The sequence below is a fragment of the Thunnus thynnus genome, chromosome 13 (genome assembly GCF_963924715.1).
Source record: "Thunnus thynnus chromosome 13, fThuThy2.1, whole genome shotgun sequence".
Taxonomy (NCBI): Eukaryota; Metazoa; Chordata; class Actinopteri; order Scombriformes; family Scombridae; genus Thunnus; species Thunnus thynnus.
Window position 1 is genome coordinate 10,501,441 of NC_089529.1, and position 16,668 is coordinate 10,518,108.

General features: G+C 40.5%; 1 protein-coding gene across 6 annotated transcripts in view; it reads right to left on the reverse strand.

Annotated features, from left to right (window-relative positions):
* LOC137195422 (glutamate receptor 3-like) overlaps positions 1-16,286 on the reverse strand; it is a 72,334-nt gene extending 56,048 nt beyond the window's left edge. For all 6 annotated transcript variants that reach the window (XR_010931116.1, XM_067607767.1, XM_067607768.1 and 3 more), the window contains exons 1-3: positions 14,968-16,286; positions 14,422-14,580; positions 967-1,206 (exon numbers count right to left, since the gene is read on the reverse strand). Coding sequence is in view for 5 of the 6 variants with exons in the window: in XM_067607767.1 (XP_067463868.1) it covers positions 967-1,206; positions 14,422-14,580; positions 14,968-15,055 (487 nt within the window). In the remaining variant the exon portion in view is untranslated. The remainder of the gene's footprint in view (positions 1-966; positions 1,207-14,421; positions 14,581-14,967) is intronic.
* Positions 16,287-16,668: the final 382 nt, after the last annotated feature.

The window sequence follows — 16,668 nt, forward strand, 5'->3', positions numbered from 1 at the left end:
GTGAGTAGAGACAGATTTCAAGAAGCTTTTACTTAGTGCCAGATTAATATACATTTGCTTAAAATACTACCAGAAATAGTGTTAAACTTTAAAAATGCACAAAATGGCTCTGTGTGAATCTGTTTCATGACTGAGAGGTAGATTAGACACCCACCTGAAATGGAGATATGTAAAGTGAGGCGGGGGAAGTGAAAAAAGAGTGCTCTTGTCCTAGAAATGCTCTATGTCAGTTTAAAAATACTTGGAATGCACAGTTCTGAACAATTTGGCACATTTACCAGCAGCAACTGCACCCAGAAAATCTCTACATCTACTGATACATTTGAAATACAAGTAACATGACTCAAATTCACAAATGGCATTACATCATACAGTATATCTTTGTTGCTACTAACAGTCTGTGACCCGCTTGCGGTCAAAAAAATCCACACAGACAGATTGTTATGCTCTACAGATGCTGACCCTCAGAGGACTACCAAGTCTGTAAATAGTTGGCCTACATGAAGAGAGCGGGAGGCCGTAAAGCAGAGTTAGTTAGAGTATGTTGTGCTCTGTCTTTATATAATCCAATTACAGCTAAATGATAATCAGAAAGTGCTGAGGATTAGAGGCTCAGGCGGCTAGAGTCGTACTACGGCAGCATATCGGCAGCACCTGTGAATGACTCATTCCTCGGAAGCAAGGAGCTACTGAATGCCTTTCCAAGCAGCATTCAGCCACATAGTGAAGCAATTTAGAATCATTACTGGCAAAGATTAAAATGTATCAGACTACTTAGAATGAGAATTGGGGATGAGGGATTTACATATTAAAGACTGATCATATACACTATATAATAACTGTATGAGCAGGGCTTTCTTGAGCAATCAGATGTTCCGCACTACTAGTCTGTCCTCTGCTGAATGTTGGCTTGTGGTGTTTGCACAGGTGTGTGTGTGTTTAACTTTCCCAGAGAGCTGCTCTTACCTCTGTCAGTGTCATAAAGGTAGACAAACTTCTCCCACTTGTAATGGTCCAGGAGACTGAGAACAGCTCCTCGCAAGCCAGGCCTCATCTGGATGACAAACTGCACGTCAGCATCGATGGGGAAGCTAGGCGTAATGAAGGAGGTGTGCAGCGCCCCGCAGAAGGAGGTCAGCGTATTCATGGACTTCCTGTCGTAGAAGCCGAAGATGGCGTAAACTCCCCGGGAGAACTGAGAGCAGACTGGAGACAGAGACAGAGAGCAGGTTCATAAACAGTCATTTATGATCAGCTCGTCCTTCAGTCAGGAAGAATGACAACAAACAACACAAACTGGCCGTTAAAACAAAGTTGAGGTCCCAATTTCATAACATATTGAAAGTTCAAATTGACAAATGTAGTGGGTAAAAAATGTACAACGAGAGTGAATTTGTGATGGCATTAATCTTCCAAGTGAGGCAGCGACTATCTGAATAAATGGGTGCCATGTGGGATGTCCGCTCCCCATGGCCATGCTCTGCTGCCCAGTGCCCTTCAGTTCTCCTTGGTCTAAATGCAACTGCTTGGGTAATCAACTAGAAATAATGGGGAAATCAGTACACTGGCCACAGACTCTTAATGGACAAATACCCTGAAACATGAGCATGCAAATGTGCAAGCACTCGGCTGTGCTGCAGTATAAAAGATTTATAACAAGCCCTATCTGCCGCCATCTGCGGGCCTAAGGAAATGAGCTCCGGCCATAAACACTGAGACATCAGGCACTTGGTCTTACAAGACGTTAACTATTTCATTTTATTTGTTCATAATAAATGGTTTAATAATACTGAGCATAACTGAATCAGGGACATCACCCTTGTATTAATGTTAGTAATAACTGAAGCAAATGCTGGTCAACCCAGTAGAGCTGCTCTGATATTTCTGACCCTCTGCTACATGCAGATCACAACACTGCTCACTGCAACTATTATTATCTATCTGGGTTTAATGAGGTGTCCTGTTTTGAGAATATGTAGGCTTGAATCCAGTTACTCTGAGGAAACTTCATCCTGTAACATACTGTGTTCATTTCTAGCTAATATTCGGGAAACATATTAGCAACAAGGAACTATACTTAACATAAATGTACTTTAGATACAATTGGTTAATGAAACAAGAGTAAGAGTCTACAGCAATGCTATCGGCTGTATGGCTGTACTAAAGCACAGTTGTTCTTTGAGCTTAATGCTAACGTCAGCATGCTAACACACCCACAATGACAATAATAACATGCTGATTTTTGGGAGGTATAACGTTTACCATATTAATCATCTTAGTTGAGCATGTTAGCATGCTAACATTTACCACTAAACACAAAGTGTAGCTGAGGTTGATGGAAATGTTGTTAGTTTTGCAGGTATTTAGTCATGTGCATACCAAATGTCATGGCAATCCATAGTTGTTGAAAATTTTCACTCAAAGCAAAATCTCACGGTGGAGCTAGAGGTAAAGTCATTAGATAACCAAAATCATTGGGGTACATCATTTAGGAACAATTTATATATTTGTACAAGATTTGGTGTCAGTCCGTCCAGTAGCTAGATGTTGAGATATGTCACTGGATAAGTGAAAACTAGCTCTGAGTGCAGGCGTCAGCTAATCACCAGTCTTAGGATTCATCCTCCGAGATTGTGTCTGTACATAATTCCATGGTAATTCATCCAATAGCTGTTGAGCTAATTCTGGACCAAAGTTGTGGACCAGCTGATTGATATTGCCAACCATAGAGCCCTTCCACTGGCATGGCTGAAATGCAAGTGCTGCATGTGTTCTTCAATAGTTGCCTCTGCTCAGCTTGACTTTTCCATTAAGACAAACATTCACTCGCCCACACATTCTTGATAGCTCGGTTCAGTCATCTTTCCCTCTATCATTTTATTATTCCTCCATCCCTCCATTTTCTCAGTCTTCGACTTAACTCAGCACACATGTCAGATATGCTGAAGAGTATTGAAAGGCCAGGGAGACACTGGTGTAAGAACTAAACAAGCACAGGCATCCACAGAAATAAGACAGCTGCACCTGTTTGGTATTACCGACAGAAGATAATGCTATAATCAAGGGCAGAATCTTCCAAGGACTCTTGAATCATTGTGTTACATCTAAAGGACAAATTGAGCTTCATTTCAAGGACACAATGAATCCTTTCCTAAACAATTAAATAAACATCTGCCTTCCTAAACAGAAAAATGTCAGAGCAGACGACTCTGACTACTCAGTGTTTGATTCAGTATGCATCACAGTTGCTCCTTTTGGGATAACATTACTTACTGTAACACTACACCAATCCTCCTTTAATTATAGATTTGTAAATTTCTTCTGCAACAATATTCAGCTCATGTCAGCCATGGAGAAAAGAAGGCAGCCATAAAATTAACACCTCTGAGCTCATCCAACATCACCCAATTCTGTTCTCAAAATGGCAGCAATAGCTTTTGTTTGTCAAGGTTAAATAGGCAGCCCATTCTCCTAAAGGACTAATGAAATCATATATTTGGGCTCATGAAGCAGTAAACACTAGTCAACTACGGTAAATTCCTGATCCTGGTCAGCAATGAAGATAAGCATCATTTACTTTATTACAGAGAGGAAGTGGAGCTATTTTTTTTTTTTTTTTGCACTGCAGGCTCTGTGCATTTCTGTTCAGAATACTAACACAGACTCTATCTGCATGATTAATATCCAACTGGAAAAATCCATCTCTCGTCACTGTCTGTCAACTTCCATCTCATTTTCTCTGTCACCTGACACATCTGCCTGTCATTGTTGTCACTACTTCTGCTTCTCAACTCGGATACAGTTGCTTTCTTCTTTTCCCCCTCACCCTCCATTTCTCTGCTTCCTCCTCAGCTCTCACCACCTTGTTAAAGTTAACAGGTAGAAGCAGCAGCGAGAAGCAACGCCGTCTCCCAGAAACCCAGGGCTTTGCAGCTTTGAGGGTCTCTGCTGTAGACAGCTGGGGAATCATAAAACTCGCTGACGTAGGGGTGAACCTGTAGTGTGTGTGCACCGCAGAGCCGAGCCTACAAAGTGAATTCTTAAAGCTCTATTGCTGGGGAGGAATAGAGGGGAGCTGCTGTCCTTGCCTGAAAAGGGAACACCACACGCAGCGAGGAAATCAAACTTTATGCATATAAAAAAGCGAGAATGAGAAAAGGGATAGAAGAGTCACACCGAGATGCAGAGGTGAACTTTCTCAGACTGAGTCACTGGTGGGAGCCTTGAGGTAACAGAGGATTGGATACCACACTTGGACAAAGTGAGGACAATGGCTTTACTTTTTGTGACGATAATAAATAACCTGTTTATGCATGCACGCTGCTGCCTGGTGGGAAGTTATTTTTCTACTGCTGTCTAAAGATCAGTGCCTCCAGCGATACAAAAGGAGAAGAGATCAGCAGGACTTCGGTTCGGTTGCCTGAGGGAGAGGGAGGCTGCGTCAGTCTCAACCACACGGGGATACCTGTCCTTTCCTGTGCTGGGGTCACATATTCAGTGAGAGAGGAAGGCAGAGGACACGGCAACAAACATGCAGCCGCTGTCCCAACTTATAAAGAATGGGGTCAAAGACGATTAGTTCTATTATTATATGGACAGAAGGATAGGAAGAAGATATTTGTAACTTTAAGCTTAATAAAGACCATTCAGATCAATTCAAAGCACCACACAATAAATACACCATATATGCACTAGACTAACTGTGTAAGGTAAGGCTTCTTTCCTGTCCTTGCATTCAAAAACATCTGAATACAATAACAGGGACAGTCATGATGCCTGTCCCTCTGGATGTCCTGTGCTGATCAGTTACTTTAGAGACACTGCATGAATCTGAGCATCTGCACACCAGAGAGCCCAAAGGCTTAGATAAGAGCCCATAAGAATGTAAGTTACCTCATATTAGTTGTGAATTAGTCTTTACAGATCCCCTTCAGACATGTAAACAATAAAAATACTCTGCTTAGATTAATAACTTGTGAATGACATGTTTTTTTTCAGAGTTAAAAAATCTCCTCCTTCTATCTCATTAAAAATCCAGAATCTATGAATATGCAGGTATGTTTAATTCCAAAAGTTCCCCCACCACTCAAAAATGTGTTTTGCTTCTTGTTCCTTCACATGGATGTTTTACCTTCACTGTGTAAAATGATATATGTGCAGAGTTTGACACCAGAAGGCTATTTTTACATTCATCTGCTAAAAGTAGGAACTCTCTCTGTGCTAATCTGATTTTAAAAGGTGGGCCTATGAGCATGATTTGTGACATCACAACTAGTTTGGAGCCAATCCTGGTCCACTATGCAACTTACACAAGTGTGATGTGGAAACTTGAAATCTCCAGTTCACACTGAAAATAGACTTTACAGTGAAGCAGGAGACAACTTGTGTCCAAAAGTTAAACCTTTGAAATTAACCTACTTGCTTATTCATAGATTCTGGATTTTTCAATGAGGGTGAAGGAGTAGATGCCATTTTAAGGATTTTAATTAGGTAATTGGACTTTTTTGTGGAAAAACCATATTAGACACAGAGTATTTTTATATAACTTAAAACATGTCTGGAGGGGATCTTTAAGCTCCTGGATACAAGATATCCTCAACTTCACTGAAAAGTCCATTCTGAGTGAATGTGCACTGAAGGTTTACTACAAATCGTGCTGGTACGTACACCCCATGAACTGAGATTTACTGTGAGCACAGAGAAACTTTCCTTCTCCGGCAGATGAATGTGAAAACAGCCTTCTAGTTTCAAACTCTGCACATATATCACTCTGCTCAGTGAAGCTCAAACTTCCAACTGAAGGGAAAAGAAGAAAAACACATTTTTGACTGGAGGTGGGCATCTGAAAGCAGGAGAAAATTCTAATGCACTGTAGTTATAGCGTAAGTTAGAAAATTTCTATTTAATACAACACATAAAAATACCCATCATTCAATCTTCATTCTGATTTAGTTTTAGAATAATTTATACTATAAACTCATCACAATTTCAAATTGATTCTGTAATGATTTATATATTGTATGTGTATTCATCAAGCGGCTCATACAGATCTCACTCAGACTGCGTGGTACACACACACATCATGTTTTAGGTGAGATATTCTCCCCATTATCCCCTTATGTTACATGTAGGGTTACGTAACCTCTGCAAGATGTATAACTGTGGGAACAAATGTGACCTGTATATCCAGGTCTTCTCATAATGACACGTTGATTGTCTCTCACTTAAGCCAATTCACTACACTATTTAGTTTATTTCTGCCAAACCAACAATATTGATATACTGCATTAATAGCTGCATGTTATATCAAGGTAGATAGAAAATGTGGAGTCACAAAACAGATCAAGCGCTGTTATGCAGTTAATTTGTCTCTGAATTGGAACGGTATTTAAAGCAAGTCTCCAAAACTAATAGTCATCAAGATCTCTTTCCACTTATGTTTTAAAGGAGATCATCAAATGAGACAGCGTTACTAGGCTGGACAGAGGATGCCAATAAATCTTCTAAATGTGCTGACTGACAGACACTCAGCAGTTTCAGTGTTTCCTCGTGGAAATGAGCCGGACAGCTAAACTTCGCCGTCTTCTGAATGACGATTTGCAGAGTCAGAACACACAGCCAACATGCTTCCCCTGATGTTCCAGGTAACAGGCATCCTTTGCATTCTGCCAACAGCTGCTATATGTGTCAGCTGGACGGGATGTACGAGGATGTTATGGGAATATCTCAGGACACCTGAGTAGGAACACATTCCACTGGGTCACAAGTATTTCCAAACATTATCAATATGAGTAGTTGTAGTCAAACTACAATCAGAGTTCACCAAGTTCACTATGAACCAATTTTCACCCACAATAATTCTGCTTCTGCTTTTACAGAGCAATGGAGGGGCTCAAACTCTCCCAGCATGCACTGGGCAGCAGGCAACAAGACAAATAATCACCCATTTATTGTGTGTTCATACACAGGAGTCATGCTCTATTCTTTTTCCGTTCTGGTCTGCATGTGTTTAGACAGTGAGAGCCAAACCAAATCAACAACAAGGATTTTCCTACAGCCCATAATGCAGGAAAACCTAAATAATTTGCAACCATGTAAATCTTCTTTTATCTTTTATCTTTTATGATTTTATCTAATTAATGCCCCATGGGTAGCTTTCTAATGCAATGTGCACAGGCATGATAAAAAGTGTGCTCTATTTATAAGAAAAGCATCAGCATAAAGACATGAAAAGGTTAAAAGTCTGTAATTCAATTTTCCTCAATACTGATGACAAGAAAACGCATGAATAAAAGGTCTGGGGGCGTACATATTTAAGGTCACTGAGGACCAAAGCTCTAAATGAAGCTGAAAGTCCTCGATAGAATTGTAATTGATTTTGTAAAATCTTTGATACCCTAAAGAAAACATGTCATTATCTTTGCATCTAGTCGCAGAATTTATGTGTTTTCAAAGAATAGGATAAGAGTTTGGGTGAATAAATCTCCGTCCCAGGCTTATAACCCACCTGTAACTTCCACACAAGGGAGGAGGCTGTAATTCAAAATATCTGGTTCATTTCCATGGATATCTTCAGTCCTTCAACCATTTTTAACCATATAAATTTAATTGTAGGATATTACTTGATGTAGGACAAATCTTACATAAAAAATCAGTAATCTAATTTTCATTTTAATATTTGAAAATGCATCATAACCGTCAAAATTAAAACGGAAACTGACACAATAAAGCAAAATCCTGCTGTACTTCAAATGAAATGGGATGTGAAATGGATTTTGCAAGGTTTACATTATGTCTAATTTAAGCCATCTGCCACCCAAGGAGGCACAGTAGGAGGTCAACACTGCTCAGTTACCACAAAGCTGTTGTGTTATTTGTGCTTCTATTGTGTCCACCACATCTATATATCGCTTTACAGTGGCAGGTGAGTAAATATATCAAGACAAAAAAATACAACATTTCATCACACTGTGTAAAATACTGTGGGAGGCAAATGCTTACAATTACAGTACCTCAAACTTGTGATGTAAAAACTGTTTCCAACAATATTTCCAACATTATGCATGTGATTTTGAATAGTGACTCTTTACAGCATCCACTTTGGTCTGAGTTTCATAAGCTGCACTCGCTCCACTGAAAGCCTTGTTAGGAAATGTTCATTCATTTTCGCCATAAAATCACAGCAAATTGTTTTGTTTGTTGTTTGTTTTGAGATGAAAATCTAACTGAAGGCAAAGCGCACACAGTTTAAATGATCTGTGTGTTATGACATTTAAGTGTTTCATATTTGTATCCGCATTACAGCCCGCATTGTTGTGCAATTCGTCTCAGTTGACCAACCACAGAGATAGCGGAGGGCATATAGGGACTGAAGGCTGAGTAGGTGTTTCTCCTCAGGCAGTGTGGTTGCATGTTGGCTGGAATTCCCTCTCTACAGATTATAGCTTTGTAAAAGCACACATTTTCTTCCAGTGGGTTAGCCCCTGCAGATACACGTTATTCCCAAAGAGCGGGGCAACACACGCTGGATTAGCCCTAATCTGAGAAATACAACTGGATGCAGCCCACATGCAAAAACAACATGACAGAAGGAAATCTACAGCAGCGGTACACAGACAAGGCCTGTGGCTATTGGAGTCTTGTATGGAAGAATACACTTTAATATTTCAGTGCACCGCAGTAAAAGCGCTGCTAACACTCCACCTACACATGCTTTGCATATACTGCAAAAACATTTTCCAAGGACCACTATTACAAGAGGCAGAGGAATATAATACAGTCGGTTTGAGAAGAGCTGCAATGCTCTGCAGAAGATACTCAAATCAAAAATACTCCCATCAGAAAAAAATGCTCGTGAGTTAAGTGGAGAATATGACGACTCTTTGTGCAGTTTGGTGACAGCTAAATTGATTCAATAAAATATTAAAATTAATTTTAAAAGACATTTTCACCATTCCTCAACTCTAATTTTGGTGCTCAGTATTGTAAAATAACACAACACAGATGTCTAAAGAGAATTGACTATATAAAGACAATAAAGTATCAAATATGAATATAAACTAATGAGGTTTTAATTGTTCCTCGTTTCAAGTGAATTAAAAACACCAAAACACTGACGCAATTTTGTTCCTTTACGTTCAACAATCAAGTATGTAGCATGTGCAACTTTTCCAGATTCATGAAAGCAGCACCTCTAAATTATTCACTGCCCCGATGGCATCGTTGGTTTTCTTTTGCATTATTCTGTGTCGTTCTCGGGCTCGCTGTCCTTGGATAATCTCAGGTAACATTTAGTGAATAACAACAGCAGAGCTTCTCAGAGGCTGGGCGCACTGAAGGACGTTGTGTAAGACTGCAACAAAAACTGCTGCAGCATCACTGTACTGTAGCTTGTCAGTAGTGATCACCATCGCTCCCGTTACAGCGCTGACATGTAAGCACATTCTGATGCACAGGATGAAAGACTAACTGCACATCTCCAGTGGCTTGCCCCCGAACCTATTCAGTACAGTTCCGCCATTTTACAGCATTCTGACCAGCTATGCTATGAGGGAAAACACTGCTGACTTAATGAGGCTGGGGTTAAGCGATTCACTTTGAGAAAAACAAGAAATAAGATATTCTCTTATAATAGCTTTGTGCCTGTTTGGCCAAATACATGCAGCTTTTTGCGCTTGACAGGCAGCTTCTACTGTAGTTATAGCCATTTATTTAGCATCAGTATGTTTTCAAAGGAAGCAAAAGGTATTTATGCTGCATGATGACCTATGAGTGTCGTTTTGCCTGACAGCAAACACCCTAAAAGCACTTATTAAACTAAGGGTCAAACAATATATTTACGTCAGTGAAAGTATCAGTTAGAAAACAGCCTCGCCTGCAACTTAAATTGCTCTTTAGATGGGTAAAATTATTCCAAAGATATTCTGAACGCTTTTATGTATTCAGTCATGCTTCCCAATGAGAACAGCATGACAAATCTGAGGATGAGTGCTTGTCAACTTGGGGCAGGTCATCCAAACTGACAGGACTCTGGCTGCAGTAGCAATAACTCAGATATTTTTATCAGTGCATCATGATAACAGGACATGCTTTTGGGTAAGTGTCTCTCTCTGTTCAAGGGCTCCCAAATCCAGAGGATCCATTTAAAGCTTTCAAATGTAACACAAACTTACCAAACGTCTGATCTTCCAAATATTATCAGTGAGTGATTGGTGGTGAATATGTTTTTCATGCTGGACAAGTTTTGATAATTGAATTCAGACTTGCACAGTGTCGCTTTAAAGCCGAGTGTGGACTTTTTTTCCCCCCCTGATTATCAGTGACCTCACTCTGGTGCCACTGTATTAAAAAACTAAATGGGCTCAATAATCATTTACTGTATGAGGCCACGTTTATCACACCGGCCAAAAAGTGTGGATTAAGAGCAAAACTAACTATCATGCAGAACGCTCACCCTCAGGCCGAACAATTTGACAACCTCGTCTCTGGTGCTCATGTATCATTCATGACTTGTCGGTTTAAATGAGTTCTCAGAGTCATGATGGATCCAAGGTTGTTATGTGTTGTTTGGTTACATTTCAGCATGTTTGTTTTGCTACAGCGACTACAGCAAAAAATTATGTAAAGCGCTGCCAAACTGACATTTGCCTTTAGATATCACAACACTGTAATGATCCAACCGCTGAAACCTCACAGCTTCCGAAATGATGGCTGCATGTGAGCTGTTGCATTTTTAAATACTGTACTTAAAGGATGTATTAAATACTACATTATGAGTAGAGCATATAATTCAGTGCACACACTATGAACTGTGATTTCAGCTCCTCTGCTCTCCTAAATCATGAAATTGTTAAAAATCCACATTGGATTCGCCAAAGTAGACTGCTGCTCCTCCACTCCCTGCCTGCACATAACAAGGCAAAAAGAATGATGGGACATTTTTGATCATGTATGGACTATTAGCTCACACCATCAATGTCGAATGTGTTGTTCTACACATGCTAAATCTGCATACAAGCATGGCAAAAGCTAAAATTCCCTTATTTGGCACAGCTTATGAGTCAAAGTATTCACCACAGTCTCAACGATGCACAAGAAGAAGAAGAAGAAGAAGAAGAGGAGGAAGAAGAGGAGGAGGAGATCTGGCTACTGGTTGATGCTGCATTAATGAGACTGTCCGTTGCCTACACACTGAAGCACTCTAACATTAGTCTCTGTCTGAGCAGCAACACACTGGTTGAGTCACAGCAGAGGGAGGATAGGTAGCTATAATAATCACTCTAAGAAGAAACACCGTCGTATTGACATTTGATCAAATCAAAGTTAATCTCTGGAGAAATTCTGCTCCAAGCAGATCCATCCTGCTTCCACTTTAAACCAGAGAAGTGAAAAAAGGAAAGTCTTGAAAAATGTATGAAATGGCTTTTTAGGGTTTTTAGTAACATCACATAGTGGCTGAAAACTGACAGGACATATCTACTTTAACTAAAACCGAGCTTACAAATCACTACCATATTTCGATTCATGCATTTTACATGGAGGAATCAGAGTAAATCTAAACAGAGAAGCTTTGTTTACTGAATGCTCTGGAAATGAAGATGTTTCCTCAGCCTGTCTTGTCACTATATCCAAAAACTATAATCCTACATGCACTTGCTTTATAATTCCTTCCTGATTGTCCGGTTGGGCAAGCGGCTCTGTCTCGACTCTTTCCTCTTGCCTTGGCCTTGGTCTTAATAGATATAACCTTCCCATTTCAGCCTTTATGCACACAGCCCGCCCAGGCCTGGAGCAATGTGTCACATCGATACATCCAGCAGCTTCACTCCAGCCACAAATTGGTGAGATAATAAACACGACAGCGACAGTGAAGTTCCCTTTGTCCGGATCAATTGAATCAAGTTACGATGACTGGCAATTGCTAGCTGCAATATGTTATTGCTTGTTTACAGGTTTGTTATAGGTGTTTCACATCTGCAATGCAACCATCAAACTGAAAATTCAGTGTCTCTTCGCCAGGGGAAGTTCTCCATGAGCCATATATTAGTAGAGAGGGACTGAGATAGAGAAAATGAAAGCTTGGTGAGAATTGATTTTTCCATACCGGAGAACAAACTGGAGCCATACACACATACACTGCTGCTGGACGATAGCCTTCCACCTATTGATCCGCACTGCCAATAACACAGTCATTTGCCATCAGGGATTTGTAACAATCATTATATACTGACCCAGCTGGAGGACAGCAGTGTTGTCCTGCTTTATTCCGTTTTGAATCTATACAACAGACGCAACAAATGAGCTCTGAGAAAATGTGTAATCCCTCTTTATTTCATACATAAGAGGACGTTTTGCAGACGACACCGAAAGGTCAGAAGCAGTAAGCAGATGTAAAACCTCAGTCATCTTAACACTTGCTAATATTATCTAAATTAACGACGTGAAGCTGTGGGAAAGCACAGCAATGACTAACCTACAATTCTTGCCAGAATAGAAATGTGTCAAAAGAATCATCACATTCACTTGCTACATCAACACCTGCCAGGCAAGCAGGGCATTATGCAATCCAGACTACTAAAATAAGAAACATGTAGTTTGGTGCATTTTCAAGTAATGCCTTAGTCACAAACTGGCCTGGCTGGTGTGCATAATTAGCTGCTCACTAGTCTTTTTTATCAACAGGAAAGCGTCTAGTTTAGCTTGCATCATGCTTATCTTGCTAAAAATTAATCCACTTCCTGATTATCTTGTCTTTCTTCATATCCTTTAAGAGGAAAAAGCCTCAAGCTTCTTTCAAAAACAATGGATTCAGGTTTTCTCAAATTGAATCCTAGCTATGGTCTGAGTCTTTAATAGCTGCACGATCCAAAAATATAACCGCTTTTGTGATTCAACAGGCCTCTAGTTTCCTTGTTTTACTTTATAGAAATGCACATGTGGCAGGAAGGTTTTCTTTTTTTAGTTCCCTCAAAAACTTGGTGGAAGATGAGTTGACAATAAAACAAAAATATATCATTAAAAGCATTCTCCTGTGGAATAAAACATGCATTGATAGTTCTTCCTACATATATGGTCTTATTATACAAGGCTGTATGATGAAATTATTTGAGTGTGGGCGTACTGTAAGACAAGATGACTGGAAGAAAAACTTGAAATGAGAAACAGGTTGAAATAGGAGAGTTTGTGCTTTCTCCTTGATCTACACGAGCCAAGCATGTAATATTCATCTCTTCCTCAGCAACAACATGCTGAAGTGCCCTTGAGCTAAACACCGACCCCACAGCTGCTCCGGTGTAATTACTCAGCAGCCGAAAGTGCAAGGCCGCGTGGACGAACTGGGCAGCGTCAAGGTGTGAATGCGTGCAAAGCTGTGCCCCCCTCCAGCTTCTAACCAAAGCCTGCTGCTGGAAGTAACGACATGTTCTACCCTCGCCAACAACTCCATCATCTAAACTACATTTTTATAGCTGAGCCCTACAGTAGATGTATGAGGTGTTGTGTTCAACTTTCTTATTTTCTCACTTCATTAGCTTACACCAGCCGTCTCTACAGCGGCTGACAAAGTTTGGAGAGCTGCAGCCGATCGTTGCGCGTGAAGTGTGAAGTGCAGCTGGTGGGGAGAAGGATAACAAATTAGTTCTCCAGACAGAACTCAGTGCCCTACATGGCAGAGGAGTGACTGGTGGACCAATTACAAAGCCATCTCACACCACACATCCCTCAAATCAATCACATTTGCGGAGATGACTACATGGATTACAGCATCTTACAGTTGATACAGCAGGCTGTTTATCCATCAAAAGTGCAGTGAGAATGATTTATGCCAGCGTGCTGTTAGTCCACTTTGTAACTTGGAACCTGCACCTGAAAGCCTTTATCTGATGTCACAGCCAGATACTACAACAACCAGAGTAGCAGTAGTTTGTTTTTTTCTTTTTTTTCTCTCTCTCTTCATTTTCAAGCTCAGACATCTAAGTGCTGCTCATCAGCTTCTCTGGAATTACTGAATTACTCGGTTTACAAAATCACTGTGTCTGGCCAATTATAGGCCATCATGCACCATCATCCAGCTGGATGGCATGACAGAGGAGTTTATGCATGAGATCGGACACTTGGCAGGTGTTTTTTTTTAAGTGTTAGAGCCAATTTAGTCACACACCAATTTCAGCTCATAAACATCTGTCATTTTTGGATTGTCTGCCAGTAAGACAATTACAGCAACAATTATTTCACTTATACTCTGTGTGTGTGTGTGTGTGTGTGTGCGTGTGTGTTTGTGTGTATGTGTGTCTAAGTGTTTAACTGAATTATAGCCTGGAGCCAGCAGCTTTACATTTGGGTAACATTTGAAAAAAAAAAAACATATCTGCATCATGTTTTCATCATTATGGTTTCTTATTAGCACAGTGTGTAAATACTCACAGGCGTGTGTGACAGAGAAGCTGTTGGAGGACTCCAGGTTGTCAACATTGTAATTGAGGTGGAAAGGTTTCTCCGTCACATTTTGGTTGGTGTTGTACAGCTGAACAGCAAACCTGAAGGCGCTGTGCTCCTGCACTGTAGAGCGCATGAACAGTCCACCTACAGGAGAGAAAATGTCACATATAACAGCGCTCTCATTAGTTCAACACAATCTATGAAGAATGCACTTTTTTTTTTTATTCTCGCGATACTTATTTACAAAGCAATTACGCATTGGGAAAGAGCAGTTCATTTATGAAAGGAAGCCAAGAGAGAAATGTGTCCACTAAATACACTGCAGATACTGAAACTCACGTTTAGATCATTTGGATCAACTCTATTTTTTTTTTACCAAAGCGCCTACAAAGACGCGCAACCTTCATGAGAAGTGAACTTGGCAATGAATTATGCAAATAACCTAATCGGTGCGACTTGCAGAGACGTGTCCTATTTAGAGTATGTGAACAAAGACGTGCATATGTAATCAGAGTATCCCATTCAACTTACCAATGTTGATCTGATTTGGAAACCCTGCCAGCGAGTCCCCCCAAAAATACAATAAAACAAGGACTGTCGCTATTGTGCGGTGCCACATTTTTCTCCGAGAAGTAAAATCAACTCCTGGTCTGGATGTGACAGAGGAGGCGCAGGGAGAACCATGTACACGGGCTTGTACGCAAAAGAAATCCACAAGATGCGTCGGGTCCCTTTTCACTCACTGTGTGCACCCACGTTGAATGTGTGCCAGCGCAACCGCAGCGCCAGTCCTCTGCTGCTGGAAACCTAAAGCCAGTGTTTTATCTCGAAGATGGTGGTGGTGGTGGTGGTGGTGGAGGAGGAGGAAAGGCAGATCTCCTCACTGTGGATGAGGACCATTCAAATGGGCCACAGAGAGATAGAGGAGGAGGGAGGCAGAGAGAGAGAGAGAGAGAGAGAGAGAAAAGAGAGGGAGGGAAGGGGGGCGTTTATCAAACTTGGTCTGACGTTGAATTATAATAAGAGCAGCCTCCCGTCTTTCTCCTCACGTCACTGCAGAGTTGGTGTGGTGAGGCGGTGCAGCCTCAGCTGGGCTTGGTGTATGTGTGGTGCAAAGGCAGAGAAGCACACACCAGCCATGTAATAAGTATGGACCAACAGCACACTGCTGACTTGTGTGTCTGTGTGTATATAAGCCATGAAAGTATCTATCTATCTGTCTATCCATCTATCTATCTATCTATCTATCTATCTATCTATCTATCTATCTATCTATCTATCTATCTATCTATCCCTTTTCTCCAACCCATCTCGTCTCTCCCTCTGTAGAGTTCAGATGTGTAGGAGCACTCATGCAGCATTAGTCCTGCACACTGGCAGCATAACTTAGGCTGTCCCCTGCAGGTTTTGAGTGCAGAGACCGTAGAAGATTTATCACTGTTTAATCACTGCTTGCCAAGTGGCCTAACTAATGCTATACATTAAAATCCTAATTGACTTACTTGTAGTAGGCATTTGAATTCACACTCATTTTTGTTTGCTAACATCAACAGGCGGTGCAGGGAGTTCAGGAGCAGCAACTGGATTTGAGGACCTGCTGTGATGGTGTGTTTGGGCTCAGAAAAACCAAGGACAGTGGCGTAAGATATTTTTTATGTTTTCACTGCTGTAAATTTCTCAAATTCTGTACAACATGTGTTGAATTCTTCATTGACAATTTTTTAATGTTCAGACTAACATTGATGAAGAGACATACATATATTTATGTTCACCATCTGCAACTGAATGCAGATTACTGATGGAACAAAGGCCTGTTTTTCTGGTTAAAGATGTGTTCAGTACAGGTTCATAAAAAATTTTTAAAAAACACTGCACAACTCTTCAGTAGTACGTTTTCTGTTATTTTGCTTTCATGACGATGGTATCTGAAGCTGTTTCTGGTTTCCTTGCATACAAGTTATCAATCAGCTAGATACCATGTATACTAGAGCTGCAACGATTAGTTGATTAATCAATTAGTCGATGGACAAATAATGAATCCAAACAATGTTGATACTCAATTAGTCGTTTGTAATCATTTTTTAAAGACAAAAATGCTGAAATTCTCTGATTCCAGCCTCTCAAATCCATATAATATAATAGAAATTAATATTTTCTTGTTTCCTTAGTCTTCACTGATGGTAAACCTGTAGATTGTTGACTGTTGGTGAGGACTTCACTTTGGTGTTTTGA